The sequence below is a fragment of the Macadamia integrifolia genome, chromosome 5 (assembly GCF_013358625.1).
Source record: "Macadamia integrifolia cultivar HAES 741 chromosome 5, SCU_Mint_v3, whole genome shotgun sequence".
Lineage (NCBI taxonomy): Eukaryota > Viridiplantae > Streptophyta > Magnoliopsida > Proteales > Proteaceae > Macadamia > Macadamia integrifolia.
The window spans coordinates 21,939,086-21,966,028 of NC_056561.1; the positions used below are offsets into that span (position 1 = coordinate 21,939,086).

General features: G+C 37.9%; 1 protein-coding gene across 5 annotated transcripts in view; it reads right to left on the minus strand.

The window, feature by feature from the left end:
• The window catches only part of LOC122079291 (phenylalanine--tRNA ligase beta subunit, cytoplasmic-like), a 51,664-nt gene extending 35,614 nt beyond the window's left edge, over positions 1 to 16,050 (minus strand). For all 5 annotated transcript variants that reach the window (XR_006140406.1, XR_006140407.1, XR_006140405.1 and 2 more), the window contains exons 1-7: positions 15,891 to 16,050; positions 15,724 to 15,779; positions 15,526 to 15,623; positions 15,231 to 15,360; positions 15,020 to 15,135; positions 12,173 to 12,239; positions 8,147 to 8,188 (exon numbers count right to left, since the gene is read on the minus strand). Coding sequence is in view for 1 of the 5 variants with exons in the window: in XM_042645645.1 (XP_042501579.1) it covers positions 8,147 to 8,188; positions 12,173 to 12,239; positions 15,020 to 15,135; positions 15,231 to 15,360; positions 15,526 to 15,623; positions 15,724 to 15,779; positions 15,891 to 15,948 (567 nt within the window). In the remaining 4 variants the exon portion in view is untranslated. The remainder of the gene's footprint in view (positions 1 to 8,146; positions 8,189 to 12,172; positions 12,240 to 15,019; positions 15,136 to 15,230; positions 15,361 to 15,525; positions 15,624 to 15,723; positions 15,780 to 15,890) is intronic.
• Between the last annotated feature and the right edge of the window lie 10,893 nt (positions 16,051 to 26,943).

Below are 26,943 nucleotides of genomic sequence, written 5' to 3' on the forward strand. Positions count from 1 at the left end.
TGGTCCCCCCCAAACCCAATCCCTGCCCTAGATCGATGACATTTGGAGCTCTTTGCCGATCATCTCAGAATCCCAAAGGCAGAGGCAAGATTCTATTCTCTGGTTGCTTTCCTCCTCCAAGCTCTTCTATCAAAGGTTGCTCAGAAGTTTCTCAGAAATCATGGTCAACCCTCCCCTTGGCACAATCTCATCTGGTTCAAGCATCACATTTCCCACCACAGCTTCACGACTTGGAGAGTTTTCACAAACTCCTTGCCTACTCACTCATTCCTCATTCCTCATTCTCAGAGACATCCAATTGGACCCTATGTGCATAGTTTAAATTATCGGTACGTATCGTACCATATCGGCCGATACGTTTCTGTATCAACCCTTTCCAATATGATACATGGAATTTTTTAAGTCCTTTTGTATCAATATGATCCTATGATACATACCGATACACCACCGATACGATACGCATTGATATGCATAGTTTAAAGTATCTCTGATACCGATACGATACCCTCTGACACGTATCTTAAATTTAGCTAACCGATACCAATACTTTAATCATTGATCTTTAGCATATCTTAGCATATCTCTGATACGATTCAATACCCTCCGATACGTATCTTAAATTTAGCCAACCAATACGGCGACCGATATTGATACTTTAATCCTTGCCAATACGTACCGATACTCTATGAAAAATTAAAAATTGAGGTGAAATGTATGTTTCGGTATGTATCAGTGCGTATTGGTGCATATCGGTATGTACCGACCGATACGGTGCGCTAAGGTCATACAATGGCCAAGATGGGTCATTTTTCATTAAAAAAACACGATTTTTTAATGGGGTTTTGTTCCACCTTATTGCCATCCATTTTTTTCTCTCTAACTAAAGGGGAAATCAAGGTTGGAAATAAAGATTTTACATTTATGGGACAACTGCAAACCTTGGACTCTTAGTGCGATACTCTCAATTTAGTGTTTATGCATAATACATGTTATATATAGCTTTTTTTGACTATTTTTTTATGCAAAAGTGTACAAAAAGTGTTTCATATCCATTTATGTGTGTATCTTAGTGCATCTCCGATACAATACGATATCCTCCTATATGTATCTTAATTTTGGTCGACCGATACGACGACCGGTACCGATATTTTAATCCTTGCCTATATGCACCCTATGCAGCATGTAACCTGAAAGTGTTGAGCATCTCTTTTCTGCTTGTATTGTCTCATCCTCCATCTAGAAAGGGATCCTTGGCAAGTGTTGGCCATCCAACAGAAGAATTCTCCCATTCCATAGAGAATGGATTTGGGTTGATATGACTTTTCAGGGAAAGTCTATTTGTGATACTGTGGGAAAGCTCGCCTTTTGTGCAACCATAATCAGATCTGAATGGAAAGAAATCATAAGAAATGGAACTCCAATTCTCGCTCTTTGGATAAGATTTGGGGTTCCATCTCTTTTGATGTCAGGGCCAAGATTTCTCATCTTTCATCCACTTGTAGTCTCTCCACTAGAAACTATCACATTGTAAATTATTGGGAGCTCTCTATTTCCATTATCAGGAATAGCTCCCCCCCCCCCCCGGGGGCGAGTGTGGGGTTTTGCTCTTTCTCTCCCCCTCCCCTCTATAGGGGCTGCGTATTTTCTTCTGTTTTAGTAATGAATTTTTTTCTCACCCAAAAAAAAAATATATATTTCATATTCACCCAAAAAAATTAATAAATACTTGCATATATTAACAGCCTTTTTTTCTTTATATATATAATGTTGTTTCATAGTTATATTATATGCTATGATAAAGATGACCTTAGTTAGTTTATTCACTTTTTATTGATTTGTTTTTTTGATGAATTCCTGCATTAGTATGAATCTTTAACCTTTATTTACCAAGTAAGTAGAATTATGTAATTTTTAATATGCTATTTGTGCCAAATAAAATGGTTAAATAAAAAAATAACACTAGAATGCTTTATTCGATAAGGCGACGCCTTATGCCCACCCTATCGCCAAAGTGCTTCGGAAGACCCTCAATCACCTTGATCACCTTCCCGCCTTAATAACTATGATTAGTAATCCTAGTTGCATTAAGAACAGTCCCACAGCCTTGCGTGGGGGTAGTTTGTTCTAGATATTTTGTTTGTTTTAAATCCCTTTTATGAATTGACTTGTTCCTATTGGCTGCTGGTTATCCTGTGGCCATCATGATACAATAATACAAGTCGCTACATTCTATATAAAATGTAAGGCCTTAGAGCCTAGCCCATGATTTTATTAATGATGAAGATGGCTTTGGCATTGCAGCTCTTATTCTCTAAGATTTTTAGAATCTAGTTGTGGATTCAACCATTCCATTGGTGAGGTACTAATACTGCTGGTGGGACTCGAGTAAGGCTAGGTGAGAAGCCTGGTCATATCCTCCTCTTAATCACCTTCTTCATTGTTCAATCTCAACAAACAGGTCAGTACTTTCTAAGTTACATTTTAATACTACAAACACTAAATTCTAAAATTCTCAGTTTCTTGTTTATTTCTGTAGATATTCCAATTTTGAACACGGAATTTACAATCGGATCTTATCCTAGACCTATGATGTAGATAAGTCACTTGAGCTTATTTTATTGCAAATAAGCCTTGGGTTGTGTTATATATGTGTTGGGCCTTTGATTCCATGGGTTTTCTTTGAAATGGGCCACTTTAATGGGCCTAAAATATGGGTAGAAGGTAGAAAAACAGGATTTAATTCATTAGTTTAGTTAGTTGCTATGTAATTCAATAAAGGCCCATTAGGCCATTGGTCGGTTGTAAAGTCCTATATGGACTATTAGTTAGTTAATCCTACTCCATGTTGGAGTCATAAAGTCAAGTTTTAGTCCTATTTTGAATTCCTAGTTGTAGTAGGAGTGTCTAGTCCTATTGGGAAACTAGCTCCTAGTAGTAGTTTGATTGTTATTCTCCCCTCTATAAATAGAGGAGCCTATGTACTTATAATTGCAGACTTGAATGAATAAATTATTGAGTAAATACTCTTTAGCTAAAAGCTGTTGTTGAGAGGTGAGATGCTAAACCTTTGAGGGGTGTGATACCCAAAACCTGAGGGGTGAGAATAGGGGTGTCAACCGGTCGGGCCGGTCCGATTTCGGTCGGGCTTAATCGGGTTTGAAGACTTTCAAAGGCTACACCGTGTCCGCCCATTTAACTAATCGGGCTTAGTTATTGAGGGCATGGTACACTTTATATTCGGTCGATCGGCCTCAGGCTATAATCGGGTTATCTTAATCGGGCTTTAGTCGGGCCTTAACCGGGCTACGGACATGTTTAATGTTAAACAGGCTTTAACCGGTTTTTAAACGGGCCCTCTTTAAAATGTGCTCTTACATTCCGGCCCACTCATGCAAGCCCAAAAAAATGAAAATAATCAATAAATAATACCAAATATAACCATTATTTAAAATGTGAACATGTCTTTACTTTTTAGTTTTTATTCTTTAATTTGGGGGGTAAAATAGGTATTCTACAATCATTAAAGGGTCGGGCCAAGTCGGTGCACAATAGGCCGGTCTCGATCGGGCGTTATTCGGTCGGTCTCGGTCGGGCGCCGGACGGTCCAAGTAGCAAAACCGAGACTGACCATTTATAAACGGGCCGGGCTCAAGCCCAACACGTTTAATAAACGGTCCAGGCCGGGCCGATCTATAAACGGCCGGTCCCGGTCGGTTTAGTCGGGTCGCGCCACAATTGACACCCCTAGGTGAGATACCCATTCCTTTATTCTCTTTCACCCTTCTCAACCCTCCATCGATTCTTCTTTTTTTATTTTTATTTTCTGTTTATTGTTATTAGAAGTTCAGACCTGTTAAAGCATACAAAATCATAATCAGCCAGCCAAAGAGTTCTTGTTCTTAAAGCCAATCGATCCTCATTGCTGCCTAAGTTTGAGATCTGATCTGCAGATCCTTTGGAGGACTGGTTCTATACTCTAAGAAGATCAATCAATCCTCTCTTGAAGGTTATCTGAAGAAGACAAATTGTTGTTCCTGTAGAATTCTTCACATTCTCTCTCCTAGGTCTGAAAATCAAGAAAGTGCATAACTCCATAACCAGCCGTTAGAAACCTTTCATATTTGGGGTTTTTTGTATCCTCTTTAGGGACTATCTACACCCAAAAGTGCAGCTCAATCGGACTCCCACAGACCTGGCCGCATCTTTCTCTCACCAGCTCTATAGAAGGTCTTTCTCTCTCCTATCGGGTTCGATTTTGGGCTGGTTTTGCTCCTATATGGGTATTGTATCTTTTGGGATTTATTTGATGGTATTATTTCTTTGTTTCTTACTCCTATTTGTATTGTTTGGATTTACAAACTGTGGAGTTAGTTACTTGTAATCTACTCCTGCATTAAGTGGTATCAGAGCTATGGTTGAAGAAAGCTCCAAACAATCTATCAGAGCCTAACCGAAGATGGTTCTATCAGTTCGTTACTTTGATGGACAAAGGGATACATTCTACATCCTTGATTGGTTAGATTCTTTGGAGGAATATTTTGACTACTATAACTTGACAGAGACACAAAAGATTCAAGTTGTTTGCTTCTGGTTAATTGGTCATGCTAGAGATTGGTGGAAAGTCCATGAAAAGCGACTCCGAGTTCGAAGACATGAGCCTAAGACTTGGGAAGAGATGAAGTACAAGTTAATGACACAATACCTCCATGTATATTTCTAAAGAATGCTCTTCCCTCCACAGGATTCCCATCAGAATACATCTACTGCTGCCCAATCTAATGATCAGCCACGTTATTTTCATGGGGAATTCCTTAAATGGATGCATGAATTAGACATGTACTTTGACAACTACAACTTAACAGAGACACAAAAACACCAATATGCATATTATCAGATGAGTGATTGTGTTCGAATGCAATGGAAAGTCCATGAAAGGCAACTTCAAGCTCAAGAATGTAAACCTAGAACATAGGATGAGATGCAATATGAGTTGGCAGGCATGCACCTATCTGAGCATGAACAAAACATGTACTTCCTTCCACCAAATGTCCAAAAGCCACCCACACTTGACAATAGCATGAAGGAATCATCGGCCTCTATTACGAAGGAGCAACAAGAGAAGACACCTCTGACCAGTGAACTAGAGTCAAAAGTTGAGGTTAGTGTTAAAAATTTTTCAGCCATTCCTATTGCTGAGGAGGAACTAGTCATTGATGTTCCCATCAACGAGACTCACGTGGGAGAAGTCGAAAGCAACAAGGTTGTCACAATGGACAATGAGGTTGAGACTAAGGAACTTGACACTACAACAATTGTGATGATTGTGAACAGCTACGAGTAAGATCCCAAAGAGTTCAAGAATGAAGTTGTATTTGAACCATCAATGGAAACGGTTGGGAACCATCAGGTAGATGAACCAAAAGAGCTTTATGTTGCATTAAAGTTAGAAGATATCAAAGGTGCATATGTAAATGACCCTATGAATACATCCAAAGATGTTGAAGTTGAGCATGTGGAGTTTGTCATCCCATTAAAGTATCTTGAAGATCGAGCACCTCACATTCTAGACTACATCTTTATTATCAAAGAGCTACCTGAATTTTTCTACGGCTTGAAGAGGGACATGCACCATGATATAACCACCCTCACACTCTACAATATTCAAGGACGAATTTTTTCTAAGAGAGGGCGAGTTGATGTAGATAAGTCACTTGGACTTATTTCATTGCAAATAAGTCTTGGGTTGTGTTATATATGTGTTAGGCCTTTGATCCCATGGGTTTTCTTTAAAATTGGCCACTTTAATAGGCCTAAAATATGGGTAGAAGGTAGAAAAACAGGATTTAATTCATCAGTTTAGTTAGTTGCTATTTAATTCAATAAAGACCCATTAGGCCATTGGTCGGTTGTAAAGTCCTATATGGACTATTAGTTAGTTAATCCTACTCCATGTTGGAGTCATAAAGTCAAGTTCTAGTCCTATTTTGAATTCCTAATTGTAGTAGGAGTGTCTAGTCCTATTGGGAAACTAGCTCCTAGTAGTAGTTTGATTGCTATTCTGCCCTCTATAAATAGAGGAGCCTATGTACTTATAATTGCAAACTTGAATGAATAAATTATTGAGTAAATACTCTTTAGCTAAAAGTTGTTATTGAGAGGTGAAATGCCTAAACCTTTGAGGGGTGTGATACTCAAAACTTGAAGAGTGAGATACCAATTCTTTTATTCTCTTTCACCCTTCTCAACCCTCCATCGATTCTTCTTTTTCTATTTTTATTTTCTGTTTATTGTTATTAGAAGTTCAGCCCTGTTAAAGCATACAAAATCAGAATCAACCAGCCAAAGAGTTCTTGTTCTTGAAGCTAATCGACCCTCATTGCTGCCCAAGTTTGAGATATGATCTGCAGATCCTTTGGAGGACTGGTTCTATACTCTAGAAGATCAATCAATCCTCTCTTGAAGGTTATCTGAAGAAGACAAGTTGTTGTTCCTGCAGTATTCTTCACATTCTCTCTCCTAGGTTTGAAAATTAAGAAAACGCATAACTCCATAACCAGCCGTCAGAAGCTTTTCATATTTGAGGGTTTTTGTACCCTCCCTAGGGACTATCTACACCCAAAAGTGCAGCTCAATCGGACTCCCACAGACCTGGCCACACCTTTCTCTCTCTAGCTCTATAGAAGGTCTTTCTCTCTCCTATCGGGTTGGGTTTTGGGCTGGTTTTGCTCCTATATGGGTATTGTATCCTTGGGGGTTTATTTGATGGTCTTATTTCTTTTGTTTTTCCTACTCCTATTTGTATTGATTGGGGTTATAAACTACTGGGATAGTTTCTTGTAATCTACTCCAGCATTAACCTACCTATGGAATTAAAATCTAAGCCCGAATTCAGAATATCAGAATCCTATAATTACTATGATTTCTAACTTATGAGGCTTGTTACCTAATATCTGATTGCTGTTTTGACCACTATTTCAGTCTCTAAGAACAGGATATTGCTCCTTTTTAGACCTGGATTCCAAACTGTTATTGCTTAACCTGGGTACATCTGTTTTACTGTTTGAATCTTTCCAATTACTTGCTGATATCGACTCAGTTTGGGAAGTCCCATCTCAAGTAGAACTCTTCTGAAACTGAAATCCGACCCTTGGATTAAGTTCATTTTCTGAAATTCTGTTCCTATATCAGAATAAAGTAATCCATTGAAATTTGTTTTAAATCTGAGATCCAGAATACTGTTTATTACTTAATTCTTTAATTATGGCCAGTATTTATTCATTGCGACTTTTCAACTGATTTTCTGAACCTAATCCCTTAGGCTTCCAGAAACCCATCACATTGGCTAGTTGATAGCAAGTCGTGCTCATGTTGAAGGCCCCCTGACCCGTTTGGCAGCTAGACGTGAACAAGCCAAGGAAAATACAATACAATACGAATTGGAAATGACAAATACCCAACCCACTGTCACCATGTCCTCAAGCCTCCTTTGAACACGGCCATACCACCTCAAACGGCATTCGTAGAGCTAGAAGAGCTAGGGGCAGGCCTAAAATGGCCATAGGCGAAGTGGTGAGGAATGACATGCATAGTCTCGTTCTTGTCCCAAGTATGACCATGGATAGAGCCTATCGGAGGGCAAGGATCCATGTAGCCGACCCCCATTTAGCTGAGATTCTCTTGAGTTGTTGGACTGTGCCTCTTTCCTCTTACTCTCATCTTTCTATCCACATCTTTTCTTTTCTCACCCTCACCTTTTCATTTCTTCCTTTCCCCCTTTCTGTTTGAACTTTTTTTTCCAATTTTGTTTTGTATATATCCATGTAGCTGACCCCATTAAGTTGGGATAAGTCTGAGTTTGTTCTTGTTGTTGTTGTTGTTGTTGTTGTTGTTGTTGATGTTGTTGATGTTGTTGTTGTATACATAACATGGTTCTAAGTTTACGTTAAATAAACAAGGACAAAGGAAAAAATGGAAATCCAGTCTCCCCCAAGAATACATGAACATATCGACACATGCTACCAGAGTGCAATGCAACCAAAGTCCACCAATCAAAAGGAACGGAAATGTTAGACAGCTAAAAGCTACACATAATCAGTTGCTCATATAAAGAGACAGAGAAGTAAAAAATCTAAAGTAAATGATTTACCTGTTTCAGTGGCACAAAGTTTATATCCCGAGATGGCAAGGCCTGGGGGGAAAACGTAAAATATGATGTTAAAAGTGCTGCAAGCTTATTTACAATCACTGAACTAGTATGAATAGGTTGCTTCTAAAATAAGAGGACAAGAATTATTACAAAGTCAACATCCCATCAGAAGAAAATATTTCCACATCAACATAAGCACCAGCAATACCCAACATAATTACCACATTATATCTTGATAATTTTTTCAGAAAGAAATGACTCCAAAAGATTAAATACACCTTGGTCTGAGTGACTAGAATCCGCTGAATAAGATGGCTGGGAAGTCTATTTAAAATTGATTTCTTGAAAACAAGTTATGGCACTATTTCTAGCCTACAGCCCTACTTATTTCTTTATATGTTAGGACTATTACACCCCTGTAGCTAGTGTTTTAAGTAAGGTAAATAAACTTTTTTTCTTTGTTCTTTAACATATTTTCTGTGATGTAAGGTAAGTTCAGCCTAGGCAAACAAACCCCAATAGTAAACAACTCACAACTAATCACAGATCTGAACTCAGATTAGAGAATTCAAACAGAGAAAAATAAGACCCAAAAGTAGGGCCGAAATAAATCTCAGAGAATAGAGAACTAGAAGCTTCACACCTGATCAAATTAAGGTCTTGAATAGGCCTGAATATCCCCCAAATATAACCTCTAGTAGGGCTGGAAATAGTTCAGCAGGTGAAGGAACAGCCAAAAAGCAACCCAGGCAGAAACAGGGTTCGCAGGCTGTTGGGAGAAACCCTGCGGCTCCTTCAGCTGGTCTCCAAAAGGGCTGCTGTTGAGGTCGAAGATCCCTCCTTGGAGCACAAACAAATCCCAAAAAGGCCTCTTAGATCAGATTTAGGGTTGGTGAGAAACATGAGAAGTCAATCAGGTTCTAAAACCCTGACACAGGCTGAAATCGATCTGGTAACTTGGTTGATCTTCAATCTTCAACTGTGGGGGCTGCTGGTACTTCAATTGATGCTTCAATCACTCTCAAATCACTCTTTCACAAACACAATTTAGAAGAAATAAGAAGAAGAAGAAGAAGAAGAAGGAGATATATGGAGTTGCGATACATGTGGGTGGGATATGGCTATCTCAACCTGAGCCTCTCACCCAAAGCTATCTCAGCTGTTGATCCATCCTATCTCAGGAGGTTTTGGAGCTACAATGGCTGCAATTCATCAAGTCTTCATTAATTTTAAATTAGTACAGTAGTCTCTCTTTTGTAGAGAATACTTAGCCTTACAAAATAGAAACAGTTCCCAAATAGGAAAGTAAAATAAAAAGGAAACAAACAGCTTTAGACTACTAACGACTAACTTGTAAAGTAAGAAAACATAAGAGACAAAAAGAGTCCTTCTAGAAGCTAACTTGACTTGTTCAACTAAAGCTTGACCAGTCAAACACTAAAAGGCAAAATACAGCTGCATGGAAGAAATCGCAGACAGCAAGAGAAGTTTCTGGACAGCTGAGTCAATGGCTGCTTTGGGTGGCTGCTTGGGCTCTTCTAGAAGACCAATTGAGGAAATCAAATATGCAAAATCCAAGGGCATCCTATGCTGGTTCGATGGCAGCTGATGTGGCCAGCATAGGGACAAAAAAGTGAGGACCAACTGGGCTCAATCAGCCCAAGGGCTGGCAGGTCTGGCTGACCTTCCTCCTTCGGTAATGTAGGCCAGCATGTGTAGCTGCATCATTCTGTTTTGAGTAATTTGATTTAAGTACATTTAAATCAAAGGTGTTTATAAAGTTCATTAAAAAAAAACTTTTATATTTTTTATCATTTTTAATAGATAATTGACAGTAGTTTGCCCTTTAGAGTTTCCTCAAACATTTTTTCAACTTCTTCTGACTTCAGCCATACAAATTAATGGAATTCTGATGGTGTATGAAATATGAATGCATTGGTGCTTCCACAACATTACTATCTGATTTTACACAGAGACACACCAACAAAAAAAAAATGACATACAAGTACATAATGCCATAATTCTTTTCAAGTTCTAATACCTGTAGACCTTCTACCTTGTTAGGGTGCGCCACCAACACCACTGAAAATGGAAAAGATATGTTAGGCAGAAGCCAACTTGATTAAGGGTTCACTCTTAGTCATGCACCTTTAACTTTATGTCATCTAACTTTAGCTGGTACATACCAACCCCAATTTGTATTGTTTGAATCTTTGAATCAATTTCATCATGTGATTCACAATAAGGATGACGTAGACACCTATGCTGGATTACATTATAGAAGAAGGAAGAAAGAAGCCAGTACCAGCCCAAAGTGGCCCAATTTCGTCCGGTTCTAGTCCCCTACAGTAAGGCCATCAAACCAGCTATTCTTCCCTAGTTTCCTGCAGTATTTTGGTATTCAGTTGGTGCCTTCTAGAAGTCTTCCATGCACCCATCGATCCAGCCAACAGCAGCCTTTAGAAGCTTCCTTTTTCTTGCCTGCGAATTCCCTCTACAGCTGTATCTTGTCTTCTAATGGTTTGACTGGTCAACCATGGTTTTGAGTGATGTACAAGTCTTCTAGAAGGGTCCTTTATTGTCCTTTACTATTTTTTTAGTGAACAAGTTAGTGTCTTTTACTAGTTTATTGAATAAATCAACTAGTTTCTATTTTATGTTAGTTTCCTTTTTGGGATTCTTTCTATGTTTTAAGGCAGCAACCTCTACTATATGAGAGCAGTTGCCATAATCGATTAAAAATTAATGAATGAATGAAATTATAGCCATTGTTGCTGTTTGATTCCTAAGAAAGGATGCTTCAACAGCTGAGATAGCTGCGGATGAGAGACTCAGGACTGAGAAAGTCCACCCCAACCACATCTATCCCATCTTTGTTCTTTTCTTCTTTGTTCTAACTTTGTGAGAGAGTGTTCGAGAGTGTTTTGCTACTTGTTGAAGACCTACAGATCAGTTATCAGATCAAATTGGAAACGATCCAAGAACGATCGACTTCAGCAAGTCCATCAAGGTTTTTACCTTGATCAACCTTGATCAGATCTCCCCAACCAACTGTCCTTTTGCAAGGCCCTTTGGAGGGTTTGAAGAGCACATCAGGGGGGGCCACTCGACATGCTTTGCAGCCCCACCTGGGCAGCCTACAGCCAGCCGCAGGTTTTCTTCCATCTGCCCAGTAAAGCCTATTTTTCTCCCTTGGGTTCTTTTCTGTATTGCTGCACTTCTACAATCTAGTTTAGACCAAACTTGGAGGACCTCTTGACCTGATTCTAAGCCAAACTTGACCAGGTGTGTTGGTCCATTGGACCCTACTTTGTGAAGTTACTAATTTTCTCTTGGTTCAGCTCTATTTCCAGATTTTGTGGTTTTCTTTTGGATCTTTAATCTGTGACTCAGGTATGGAGTTTGTTATTATTTGGGGTTGTTTACTTAGGTGAACTACCTTACATCAAAGTAGGGTCCATTGGACCCTACTTTGTGAAGTTACTAATTTTCTCTTGGTTCAGCTCTATTTCCAGATTTTGTGGTTTTCTTTTGGATCTTTAATCTGTGACTCAGGTATGGAGTTTGTTATTATTTGGGGTTGTTTACTTAGGTGAACTACCTTACATCAAAGAACCACAACAATAATCTTCGCCAAACTCATGAGCTCAAAATAAACAAAAGCAGATCTATGTTGAAATTATCATTTCATGACCAAGCCACTGAAACAAATGGCACAATGGGGCAATATAGGGCAGCATATTACGATGGTCTCTCCAAATTAGGAAGAACATCCATAATCTTGAGGAGATTATAAGCTCCTCAGCAAGACATAGGAACAACTACACTATAAAATATTAAAAATATGTAACATGAGACTTTTTTAGGCGAACACTAGACCTCAAATCATATTAATGAGAAGATAAATCAAGGGAAGTTTCTCCCTAAACCAATGGAGTCACATCTTTCCTCACTCTTAATTGGATTTAAACAGGTCGAAGCAATCATATTACCAATCATAAAAATGGCAGTAAAGTGATCATCTACCTCATACGTGAAAGGACCTTGTATTGTATCCAAATCATGAGTGCCAATAGCAACTAATGCCCTCCGCCTAAAATTTAAGCATCAATATTATCATCCTGGAGAGAATATCATAACTTTGCAAAGGCTTCAAAATTGACAAATATATTCAAACATATGGCAGCACAAGTAGCATGGGCAGAAAAAAATCTACAAATATAAAAATAAGGATATAACTACATCCAAAAATCCAATATGAGGAAAAAGACGGACAGGATGAATAAGCTTATAAAGAAATTTTGGCAAATCCATCAATTTGTTACACCCCAATTGACAAAATTCATAACACAACCTCATAGAATATTGATGATTATATCTCAAAAAGATTATCCCAAACCTCAAGAGAAAGATTCTTATAAGAAAAAAAATAAAAAATAAAAAAAGGCGTACCCCATGCACATAGCTCCCATCACTACAAGGTCTGGGAGGTCATAATGTACTCAGCCTTACCCATGCTTCACGGGGAGGCTGTTTCCTCACTTGAACCCATGCCACTCAAGAGAAAAGTCATATAACAGTCTTATATCTTCTGGTCAAATGGTTTTTACAACCACACTTCCTCGTGGAGTACTGAAGATGCTTCTTCCCCAATTTTTGAGACCTGGTGTGGGTAAGAGGCTGGAGAAAAATTCCAGGAGGACAACGGTGGGGAGGAAGTTCGTTAGGTAGGAAATGTCTAAGATTATTTTCTCTTCTTTGAACTGAAGATAGGAGTCTTTGAGAAGTGTCTCTCAATCATTGAGCATTATAATTCAGGAAGAACAGTCGTAGTGATGATGCACAACCTCATCTACCCTTCCCATACAAGTTATCTAAAATATTGATGCCCCTTCCCAAATTACGAGGTTCTAGCATGGAATATAATCAATGAGAAATTCAACGCCTATTAATTCAATACAACCAACAAAAAAAATTAGTTCCTTGTTACCCAGATCAGCAAGTTTGGCTAACATCCTCTGCTAATAGAAAATCAACAGACCATTTTTTATCAATTGTACTTTTGCAAGAAGTCTAGAACCTCAACCTTCATCCGCCTGCATTCCTCGAGCATTTCCACTAATGCAAGGTGGACGGTTGACACTCCTTGGTCTTGGAGGGGAAAACCAAACCGAGAATCTCCATTCTGCTATGATTTTTTGGAGCATGGGAGGACCATCAGATTCAGAATGAAGGATCTAAAGAGCTAGGGGCAGACCTAAAATGACCTTAAGAAAAGTGGTAAGGAAAGATATGCATAGCTTAGGCCTTGAATCAAGTATGACGTCGAATAGAGCTGATTGGAAGGCAAGGATCCATGTAGTGGACCCCATTTATTTGGGATAAGGCTGAGTTATTGTTGTTTGTTGCTATATGGGAGGACCATCAAATCTCAGCATTCAAAACCTTCTTAAGCTCTCGTTGGAAGTATTTGACCTAATTAAGGCCAGAGAAGTGAGTTGGGTAACAAACCTAGATATACTAAAGTATTTCATTGAACTCCATATTGAGGAAATGAAGTGAAGTTAGCATCCACTCCTTTGAGGATGCACCCTAGGACTCCTCCTAGGAGAATGTCACAAAGCTAAATGTTGATGGCAGTTCCTTTGGAATACAGGCACCAGCCACCATGAAAGGGCCTTTTTTATTTGTGAAGTAGACATATTTTGCCATATTCAGGTAATAAAGGAGTTTTATTCCAGCAGAGCTGAGCTGGAATCAATCATTTTTTGTTTGAAATAATTGGCATTGGAGGCTCACAGGACTTATTCATACTGCTAGATCCCAAAGAGCCTCTACAACACCCAATTCCGCTGAGATCCTAGATTTACTAAGCACACTAACTGTTTTACATATGAGCTACATAAGAAGAAAGGTAGGATGCACAGAGGTATATAGTATGTAGTGGCTGTGCTTTTGTATGTTGGATATGGTTTTGTGTTTTCCTCAACAAGTTGATCTTAGACCATATGTAGGTTTATCTGATCCTGTGAAGCTCAGACCATGACAAAAAAAACCACAATCACACATCTCATATTGGGAGAAATCGTGATCTCAAATGACATTTCAGGTGATATCTGATTTCTCCCAATATGACACTCTAACACCATTGCCACATAGCACAATCACTCTCATTATCACAAGTGTCAAAGATAACAATAAAAATCTATCTGCATGGACAATCTGTTTTGTTTTCCAAGGAAAATGCATCTCATGTGAGGCAAATTATGTCTTGACAAGAAAAATTGGTGAGGCGGAGGCTCCAGGGCTGCTAAAAGGGATGACAAAGGCAAGGACCATGAAGTGGAATGTGGACGTTGTATGGAGTGATGCTGAAGAACTTAGAATGTTTTTTGAGAAGAAATATGAACAATTGCTAACGGTGTGGCCAAGGACTGTAATATTATTATATTTAGAGATGGATAACCATCCTCCCCCCCCCCCCCCCCCAAAAAAAAAATTTGTATTAAAACTAATAGTAGGTGTGTGGGAGGACTCAAATCTAAAGCCAAGGAGGCTATAACAAAACAACAATCCATGTATAGGACGGATATGGTGTATAATGTACATAACTATGGCTAATGAACTGTCTCTCTTTTGGCTGATAAAAAAAAATGACATTTCAGACCTGATACCAATCACAATAAAACAAAAAACGAGAATGTATAGCTTAGTTAGACTTGGATTGAATCACAAGATTTCCCTCAACTTTGAATCATGTCAGCGTGAAAAATATGCAAAATCAGATATTAAAACACAGATAATAAATAATAAATAAAGCCAAGAAATGAGGAAAAGCACAAACTGTAATGAATGCATAGGTTGTAAGCTTACCGGCAAATATTTTGATGGAGTCTATCTTGAAGGTCAATAAAGCTATTATATCTCGCTTCATCAAAAGTAACTCCTCTTAAAACAGCACAGACAATGAAGGGGCGAATCTTCGAAGTCTGTTAATAAGAATGTCTTCAAATGTAAGAAAAAGTGGCATGTAGCACTGAAAACAGATCGTAGAACTATTAAACTACTATAAAAAAAAAAGTACCTCTGGTTTTACATGCACTTTAAGCATGGAGTCACTTAAAATCTTGGACAACTTATATTTGGGTAACTCATCGAGCCCATTGAAAATGCGGAGAGCTTGCACAAGCCCTTCGAGGCAAAGCAAATCATATCTGCTCAGATGCAAAATAAATGGGTGATAGCTGTTCTTCTTCAATTATTTTTCTCTATACATTTAACGATGAAATTTGCAGTTTACAATATTCAAATTCGATTTTTTCCGTTATGAACCAAATAAAAATCAAAGAGGAGTTATAAATTATAGTTCCAAGAAATACCTGTTCGCAGGTACTTCGATTTTGTATATAACTTCCTCATCCTCAGTTGCTTCTTCGTCGAGATGCTTTTCCTTCCTGATAATAGCCTTCTCTGTTGTCTGCAACAAGAAGTTTGATTTAATAAACTTTATCAACTTCGTACACAATTTTTCTTCATCTCTAAGGAGCATTAGAGTAGAAGGAAGCTGGAGTGCTTACAACGTCGTCAAGCTCGATTCCAAAATCGAAGCAAAGTTCTTCGAACTCTTCTTGTGCTGACATTCAAAAAGAAAAACACAACAAATCTCTCAGGAATTACTTGGCCATAAACCGAAACGATGCGGCTCGAAATATGAAATGAAAGTGACTTCGCTTCTGAAACGTACTGTAGGTCTTCCCCAAGCCTGCAAAGAGACGATCCCTCCCAACGCTAACAGTCGGCATATCTGCGAATTGGTTGGAGTCGCTCTGTAGTCTCTGCAACTGCACCAGAAAACTATGCAAACGAGAATGAAGGAATCAAGAAACCTAAAGAGTGTCTGATAGCATAGACCCAGGGTATAGCTTTAATCCTGTAGACCCCGACCAAAAACCGCTGCCACGATTGGCAAATGACTGCAGATTCGGGAGTGTCAATCCCGAGCCGCACCGATTTGAAGACCGGCCTGAACCAATTATTGTGTTTCGGGCTTAGGTCCGATCCATTTATAAATAGATAGCACACGATGTGAGGGTAAACCCGACCAGCATCCGATCTACTTAGCTCCTTTACAAGCCCGATATACTTAGCCTGATAATTTCATGCATATTTGAATTTTTTTTCTTTTTTTTTTTTTTTTTTTTTTTTTTATAGAAATAGGGTATACATTGGTTTTTATTCAATTTTTGAATGTCACATATTCTCGACATTATTGATGATTTAAAATATATTAAAATATTTTAAATCTAAGATAATTAAAGATTGTCTAAAGCCCTTCTCAAACCCTGTAGTAGCGGGAGCCTTGTGCATTGGATTATTTTTTTTCTCTTTTTTTCTATTTAAAGCCCGATTATAACCTAATTACGAAAAGCCCAATAAAAGCCCAAAACCCGACTAAGATCAACTCATTCCTTCAATAGGTAAGTCACAGTCAAAGGTATAGGCCCGACCTAGATCAGCCCAGCCCGACCTATTTGTGCCATGCATTTAGCATGGACTTGAAAATGGTTAATTAGAACAGAATCTTTCGTACAACTCACTTCAGACTTCTAAGAGGATTGGGAATTTGGGACCATGCAGCGTGAATGGACACCATTTCCTATACAATTGTAATAAAATTTTTATTTTGAATTTGTATATACCTCACACACACAAAATTTTTATTTTGAATTTGTATATACCTCACACACACACACACACACACACACACACACACACAAAAGGAAATGCCATGAGGAAACAAAAATAAAGGCGTTATTTTTCATTTCACGGGGGGCAAGTTTATCATTTCGCCCTCCCCATGTGTCTGGCATAGAGGCCACACTTTCCCCACAAAAAATATTAAAAAAAAATAATTTGAGGGTTCCTGAAAACAAGCACGCGTGAAAGCATCAATAGGAGTGGAATTTACCCCTTTCATGAAAGGGGAGGCGGCCATTTCATCCCTCTCTGTGGATGTGCGCAAGAGTCGCGTTGCCTACACTTTCAATCATAGGAGAGTTCAATCCTTTGAAGTGACCTGGACCCAGCAGCAACCTAAAACCCTAATCCAACCTAAAACCTAATTGTACTTGAAACTCCATTCTGGCCCAGAACCTCTACATAGCTAAATCATGCAAGATCTCATAGCACCCGACATTAGCATGTTATATATTGACAAATCGAATCTAGTAACTCTCCAATGGTGTGGGAACGATATGAACAAGGATTACCAAATATCCCAAGGGTGCAATCGGATAAGAGTCCTTCTTTACAAATCTAAAACTTTTTGAGCTAAAAAATGGCTTGAACCTTCTACCATTGGATAGTGCTTGGAAAGACGATTCTGATGAATATGGTACGCAAAAATTGGACCACTGAATCTCATGGAATCATGCCCATAAGTCAGAAACCCTAATTAGGGCAGACCATGCCCATTTTTAGTCAAAGATTCATGTCACGCCATCCAATTTCTCAAAAGGATTTTTTCCCAAAGGTACAAAATGACCATTTTACCCCTACCCATTTCCAAAAGCCTATACATAGGGTTCATTCCCCATTTCAAGGAGACCAAAACAACAAAACTTGGGGAGCTCCAAGATTTTGAGGAAAATCCCCTCTTATCTCTCCCTACCTTCTCTCTCCTCCCTCAGTCAAAAATTCCCTCCAATTCCCTTAAATTTTCATGACTCAACTAGCGTGCTAGAATAATAAAAATTCCAAAAATCCCCCAAAAGTCCCAAAATTTCCTAAAACCCTTAGGAACCCCCAAAAATTCCTTCATAAACCCACAGATTCATCAAATTCCGTAAGATTCTCTTGTCTCAGTTCTTGTGCCCAAAAATCCTAAAAATATAGAAATATTACCTAGCCCTTAAGAAGTCTTTCTATTGTAACAACCCAAACTCAAAAAAGGGTAATAGGTACTGCCCTCACGGGCGATGGTCAAATGATTAGAAAAATAAAACTAATATCTCATAGATTATCCATACAAATTCATAAATTTACTACATAGACTAAACGAACACAACGGAATGCGTTCATAAATAGGAAATTAAACTAAAATCCATAATCCATCAACTTACAGATTTGGATCCTCTATGGCGCAACATGGTGTTCGACGTGCATCCAATGCCTAGAAATTCCTTGGGCTGTGTGCGACCGCCTTGGGCTTCTTGCCAAGGCGTTTATGACTGTTGGATGCGCGCCTAACACCATGTTGCACCACAGAAGAGTTGAATCCTCAACTGACCATCATGTGTTTGGTGGCTACAAATAAAACCTCAATAAGTCTATTACAATTGTTTTTAACACAACTACTAAAATAAAATAGAACTCGTCTTCTCTTCACATTCATCTCTGCTCCATCAACATGTGCTTACTAATCTGTAGAGGAAAATGGTGTGTGAGCTTAACAAGCCCTGTGAGGGAAACCATGTCATATCAAAAAATAAAAACATGCATATTGGTGAAAATATAATATTGGTGTAGTCATGAAATACATAAAACATAGACATACTTCCATTCTAAGATATGTAAATGCGGATAAAAAAAAATCTGAATCGTTCATAAATAATTTCACATGGTCATTAAAAATCATGATATAGTCATTTATACTCTTAAAATCATAAGGCAAGTCAATTATCATATGAACTACCTAATGCATCATGATAGTGAGGACACACCGCTGATCAACATAGTTGCCTATCTCGAGCCCTTTGACGAAACCCCCAAGTCCTTTGATGGGGTTGATCGGCACCTCTTATCCTTTCTAAGCCCTTTGATGAAAATCTCAAGCGCTTTGATGGGAACCCCGAGCCTATTTAGTGCCTAGCCTCTACTAAAAAGTGTGGAGTCATATAGGGTCCTTTCTACCTCTCATTTTTTTTTCTTTCATTGATTTCATTTTTAGTCCATTTTGTCCTTCCCAAGCCCTTTGATGGGAATTCTGAGCCCTTTGACGGAGTGGACATAGATGGACCTTCAGTTTTTCTTCATTCTCTATCACTCATTAAGAGTATTGTCATTCTTTTGAGGTTATTTCATCATTCATAATATTTTATAAATTTATGTATTTTATTCCTTAAAGAAAATCATGAGGCGATATCATTATATTCATAAGTTCATAAAACATAAATGCTAAACACATGAGATGTTATAAATGCTTATGAGTTGCATATAAAACAATATCGTCACATTAATAAACACACAAGCATGTCAAGATATGAAATGCAGTAAAAAGTTGATGATATGACAAAGTTCCACTCACCTGTGTCTCTACTATGAACAGGATCCTGATCGATGTCTCGCTTGTAAGGAAAATTATTTAAAAGAGTATATTCCAATGATTAGGCTTTAATTTGCTCGAAATTTACTTCCTTCGTTTACTATTAATAGTTCCCTCTAAAATTTGTATTTTAGTTTTATTTTAATTAAAAATCTTTCTTACTTTATAGTATTGTGTCATTCACTAAAAATCCTAATTTTATTTAGTTACTAAAGTAGCATTTTAATAGTTATACTGAAACACTCAATAGCTTTACACCTCAAATTGCACTACAAATATAATCATCCTATGTGTTGTAACTTCTATTTGTCTCTTCTTTTGCATTTCAATTAGTGCACAATTAGAGTGCCAATATCCTAAAAAATCCAAAAAAAATTAAAAAGTCCCAAAATTTCCTAAACCCTTAGGAACCACAAAATATTCCTTCATAAACCCAAAGATCTGTCAAATTCTCCAAGATTCTCTTATCTCGATTCTCATGCTCAAAAATCTAAAAAAAAAAAAAATTACATAGCCCTAGGAAGCCTTTCTATTGTAACGACCCCAACCTAAGAAAAGGTAATAAGTACTACTCTCACGGGCGATGATCAAATGATCAGAAAAATAAAACTAATATGTCATAGATTACCCATACAAATTCATAAATTTACTACATTGACCAAACGAAAATAACGGAAAGCATTCATATAGGAAATTAAACTAAAATACATAATCCATCAAATCAACTGACCATCATATGTTTGGTGGTTACAAATAAAACCTCAATAAGTCTATTATAATTGTTTTTAACTCAACTACTAAAATAAAATAGAACTCATCTTCTTTTCATATCTATCTATGCTCCACCAACATTTGCTTACTGATCTGTAGGGAAAAATGGCGGCTAAGCTTAACAACCCCTATGAGGGAACCATGTCATACCAGAAAATAAAAACATGCATACTGGTGAAAACATAATATTGGCGTAGTCATGAAATACATAAAACATAGATAAACTTCCATTATAAAATACGTAAATGCAGATAAAAAAAATTCTAAATCGTTCATAAATAATTTCACATGGTCATTAAAAATCACGATAAAGTCATTTATACTCTAAAAATCCTAAGGCAAGTCAATTATCATATGAACTATCCAATGCATTATAATAGTGAGGAGACACCACTGATTAACAAAGCTGCCTATCTTGAGCCTTTTGATGGGACCCCTGAGTCCTTTAACAGGGTTGGTTGGCACCTCCTATCCTTTCTAAGCACTTTGATTAAAATCTCAAGCCCTTTGATAAGAACCATAAACCCTTTGATGGGATGGACATACCCTCATTAAATACCTAAACCACTACTAAAAATGGTGGTAGTTATATAGGGTTTTCTTTCTATTGCTCCTTTTTTTTTTCATTGCTTTCCCTTTTAGTCCATTTTGTCCTCTCCAAGGCCTTTAATGGAATTCGAAGCCCTTTGACTAAGTGGACATAGATGGACCTTCAATTTTCTTTCATTCTCTATCATTCAATAAGAGTATTGTCATTATTTTGAGGTCATTTCATCATTCTTAATATTTTATAAATTCATGTATTTCATTCTTTAAAGAAAATGATGAGGCGATGTCATTATACTCATAAGTTCATAAAACATAAATGTTAAACACATGGGATGTTATAAATGTTTATGATGTATATAAAATAATATCGTCACATTGATAAAAACACAAGCATGTCAAGATATGAAATGCAGTAAAAACTCGATAATATGACAAAGTTCCACTCAACTGTGCCTCTACTAGGATCAGAATCCTAATCGATGTCTCGCTTGTAAGGAGAATTACCTAAAAGAGTATATTCCAATGGTTAAGCTTTAATTTATTCCAAATTTACTTCCTCAATTTACTATTATATTCCAATTATTAGGCTTTAATCTGTTTCAAATTTACTTCATCCGTTTACTATTAACGATCCCCCCTAAAATTTGTATTTTAGTGTTATTTTAATTAAAAACTTTTCTTACTTTTTAGTATTATGTCATTCACTAAAAATATCAATTTTATTTAGTTTCTAAAATGGCCCTTTAATAGTTGTACAAAAACGCTCAACAGCTTTACACCCCAAATTGCACTACAAATATAATCATCCTAGGTGTTGTAACTTGTATTTTCTCTTCTTTTTGCATTTCAATTAGTGCATAATTAGTGGGTTAAATCTCTGTGTAACTGAATGTCTTTCATTTAATTAAACCCTACCTTAATCCTCTCTCCTTCTTTTTCTTTCATACTCTCTCTATCTCCTAAATCTTCTCTTCCATTAATTTACGTCTAAGTCTCTCCTATTTTGTATCTTTTTATTTTATTTCTCTTACACACAATTACAAGATAAGGTCTTAAATCTCCTATTTGCTCTCAAAAAGTCTTATTTATTCTCAGCAAAGAAACTTCTTAAGAGCATATAATTTCTGTAAACCTCCCCAGATATTAGGAATTTACCTGCTTCTCTAATCAATGCTCCCACAGTTTATGCATGCTTCTAATTATTATTAAAATTATTATTATTATTAGTTGTAGCAGTAGTAGTATTTAGTTTTTTTTTTCTAAAATGTAGGAGGTCCTCCTTTTACTCAACCCCCCCGTGATACCCTACTTTTTAAACCCGGTCTAATTACACGGTTGACCCGATTTAACCATGCAGGACCCGAACCGGAGAGGGTTAATGCGGGTTCCTTATGGACCATGATGGCAAGGGTGACTTTGAACACAGGTTGGCCAGACAAGTCCGAGTCAGTGCCAGAGGAGATGGGTGTACCCAAGCCGTGCACATGCACATATCATAAGGCCATGTCCGGGTAATGCCGGTATGTAGCCGTATCCTAAAGTGCATACGTAGAATATACCTTGTGCCGAGAGTGAGATATGCGCTGAGAGTTGAATTCCATCAAAATCCCACTTATTGGCAGATTTTCGGCTCTCAGGTGGGCGGTCACAGGTGGGCGCATCCGCCCACCTGAGTGACCCACCCATGTGGTTAGTAGTTGTTTTAGAAAAGTATAAATAACCTTATTTTGTGTTTTTCAATATCTCATTTATTACATTTAAAAGTTGGTGAGAAGATTAAAGAGGAGAGAGAAAAGAAAGGAGAAAAGAGAACGGAGAAGAGGAAAAGGGAAGGAAGAGGAAGAAGAAATGGATTTAAGCGGCACCAAGGTTTGATCTTCCCATTTCGACGCTGAAAGAGTGATCCCCAACACGAGGTCTACGATTAGAGGTGAGCAAAAGCTATGTTTCTTAAACTTTCACCAAACCCAAGTAAAACCCTTGATTTAGGCGGAACTCTTGAGATCTTGTAAATCCCCCTTGGAATGATGAATCTAAGGTTTGATAGATGGTCTATGTGTTGATTTTGAAGGATTTGAAGAAGTGTGTACAAGGATGGAGAAGCATGGGTGATTTCTTGAGCTAAGTAGTGAGTTGGGGTTTTGAAAGAGTTCTTGAGCAAAGAAGGTAAGATGGCTTTCCAATCCTTAAATCTAACTTAGATCTAGGTTAAAATCATCTTATGAGACCTTGAATGTGTGGAAAATGGGTTTGGAAAAGCCCCATTTGTTTTCCCAAAGACTGGGGAAAGTTTCAAGAAAAATGGCATTTTTCCACCACCTCAGGTGGGTTGAGACCGGTGGGCCAAACGGCCCGCCTGAGGGCACCCGCTGGAGAGGGCAGGCCCTCGGGGTCGACCGGTGGGCCCCTATCGGTGGACCAACCTGCTCGTCGATCAAGACCGGTGGGCCAACAGGCGGGCCGATCGATGGGCCGACCTGCCCGTCGATCCTAGCCGACCCTTGGCCCCCACCGACAGGCCGATCGGTGGGCCAACCCGCCCACCTGTGAAGACCTGTGGGCCGTGCTAGGTGGGCTGTCTAACCCACCCGAGAGGCCCCCTACGTGATTTTTGTGTCTGAATGGACCCAAAACGAACGTACGACCTTCTTTCATGATTCTAAATATGACTTTGTCATCAAATCTTGTTAGTTTTGACCCCAAAGTGGTGAAATGCTAACCCCATTCACTTATGATAGGTTCACCAAAATTTACGTTTCTCGCGTCGGATCTCACCCGTACCGGGCGTGAGTCTTTGTACACTACAGGTAAGTGGGGAGAGGACGTTTGGCTTTATTTTAAGGCTTTTTTGACATTCATTTAATTGTATCTAGACTAGCCATATCATCATGCAAATTATGTGTAGCTTAGCCGTCCTCATATGATTATAACATGTGTGTTGTGTTTTACTTTCTCAATGCTAAATGATGATGAGCTTATGTGGTGAATGATGGGATCATTGTGCATGATGCATTATTAGACTAGATACCATAGTCAGCTTGGAAATGAGTGCATTGGTGGCCTGTGGAATGGGACGCGGTGGCACTATGCAATCTTACTATGTCATATAGGAACATGCGGCTTAGGATTATCATCTTCCCGTGCTACGACCCTTCCCAACAGGGGTTGAGGTGTTGGGTTACCATTTGGGGGGAAGCAGTGGTCGCGGTTGTAGGGTCACTGTGGCGGTTAGACATACACCCAGCTGGTCATTAGGACAGCCGGCAACCTCGGTGGTATATTCAAGAGGGCCAATCGTACTACTTTTAAATTGCTGGAGTCAGCACCTTTAATTTCTGTCATTTACTTTTATGTTGAGAGTCGGTAGTCAGCATGCTTTACTTTTCTGAGTACTCACGGTGGGCCTTCTCCGACAATCCTATGGGCGTATCACGGGATGGAGTTCGCGGCTCGTATCCGGAGTATATGCGCACTGTGATTGTAATAGCACTAAGCCAAAGACTTAATAATGTTGTTTAGGTGGATGTGATTAAAAATGAATTGCATAGCATATAGTGCATATGGTTGTGATTGTTGTGTAGACTATTGTGTACTCCTTCTTTTCACTTATCGAGCTAGTGAGCTCATCCCACGTGTACACCTCTTTTAGATGATTTTGCAAGTCACCAGCCGGAAGATCAAGGGTCGGGCCCCACAGTTGAATTTCCCGAAGAGGATTGGTGGATTCCCGAGGAATATGAGTATGGCATGGATTACACGTGCGAGGGCTGTGCTATGGGACCGCAGTATTGATGCCGTGCAGGGTTATACTTTTTTATTCTTTTAATGACCCATTTTTCTGTACTTGATACGTGAATTGTTATTATTTTTGTGTAAATATCATGCCTGTGGGCCCACATGTATTTATCTATATACTACAATTTGGGTATCAAGTATATTGGGGTATTTACAGGTAAATTAAGTCTTCTGCTGAACTTTTTGAACATTGATCTTAGATGTGTGTATGTTGTGGTTGGGTACTGTATTAGATGATCCTGGCAGGTTTTGGTTAACCGGAATTAACCTGGTCACCGGTCCGTTTCTGTGTGAACGGGGTGTGACACCCCCTCTCTCTCTCTCTCAATTTTTCCCTCTTCATTTATTTTATTTTTAATATCCAAAAATTATTTGAAGTGTAGTTACATATGCACACTCCCTTCCTCTATTTTCTCTCTCCCTCTCAGTTTTCCTCTGTTTCTCTCTCCATTATCTTTGCTCCCTACTTTTAAATCTCTCCCATTAAATATAAATCCTAAATAAAAAATGGGGAAGAAGAACTACCTCTTGAAGAGCACAAATCCTCTCTTCTAGCTTGGGCCCTTCACTCCTCCTTGCTCCTAGCTTCAAGCCTTCCTGGACTCCGTTTGGTATCGTTTCTATTCCAGAAACTCTGTTTGTGTCAAAAATGGAAATTTCAGTTTATGTGTCAAAACTCCATTTTTAAACGATTTAAGGCTATTTGGTGAATCTGTTTTTGGAACAGTTTCAAAACAAAAAACTGACAGTTCTACCTTTTGGTACTGCTTGTTTTAGAAACATTTTTTTTTAAGTCAATAATTACATAAATAACCTTAAAATAGGTTTAGAAATTACTAATCCTTTGGGATAATAAAGTATTACATACCAAAAGAAAAAAAAAATGGTTTCAAAAGGATGAATAAAGTACAAAATTAACAATGCCTTGTCCAAGTTCATTATTTACATAATTCTCCAAATTTTCACTTTTTGTCCAAGTCTAAAGACTTGAATGCATGGAGGATGTCTTTCATCTTATTTGTTTGGTCCTCTAATCCTTTAAGTGTCCCTTATAGAGATCCTTTCATGTATTCATTTGAAGTGGACGGTAGTGTGGATGATGTTGATGTTGAGCTTTCTGAACATAATGTATGTTATATGGTAGAGATATGTGTTTCATCTTTCAATCATACAAATATACCACATCCACAGTTATCAGGCTATATCAAATAATAGATGTGATTAGGGTCGTTGAAATCTAACATCGAATTAAAAAAAAATCTAAAATTATCTATAGATATAGATCAATCGTAGAAATAAATTACCCCAGTTGAATTTGGGCAACATAGAAAATATTGTCCCTTCTTTAGGCCTTTCATCGCAGTTCATACTTTGCATTGACCTTTACCACATCTACATAGATGTAGTTGGTCCACTCACATGAAAAAATTACATGAATCTTGACACTAGAAAAATTCTCTTCCAATATTTTTACCTTACTTAGTTGTATACTTAACACAACTCTTCCTGCAAATTTGACAATTTGCTATTATGAGTGGGGGTAAAGAAGAAGTCAGCTGTAAGAGTAATTTAAATATCAAAGAAGTTAATATAGCATCCAAATATATGACATTCATAATAATATATTAACTTGTACCACATACATAAATGTAACATAAAACAAGTATTACATCACTTGAAACATCAATTTAGGTTTTCAGTTTTGTCAAAATAGTTATTGATTTTAGTTTTCAACTAGTTCTGGCATCCTTTACTGTCTAACCATTGCATTTGTAATTCTTAGCCTAGTGGCATTCATCTCTTTTGCCCTATTTCATTGAATTGATTGTGTTGTAGAATGATCAACGAAGTCTTCATATAGCAGATTCAAGTCATCTTTCGTAACTTTTAAATCATCACTCATTCCCACGAATTCAGCATCAGTAATATGCTCTTCTCGAATATAGTTGTGTAGCCCACAACATGCTAGTACGATTGATGCCTGAACTTTCACTAGGAACTGATTCATTAGCCTTAAAATTTAAAATTTGTGATTTAATACCCCAAACGTACTTTCAATGACATTCCGAAGTGATGAATGCCTATAATTGAACAACACTTTTGCTATTCTTGGGGATCTTCTATGCTCTTTGTAGTCCGGTAGATGGTATCTCTCACCCCTAAATGGTGTCAAAAATCCAAATTGGCTAGCATACCCAGAGTCGACAACATAATACTTTCCTACAGACGAAAAATAATATATATTATTACGTATACACTCAAATTTTAATCTAATATACTAGAATAAAGTTAATATTTGGAGGTGGATGTGGAAAACTCAATCGAGGATCACTCTTTGCCTGTTCAATTACTCGACAAT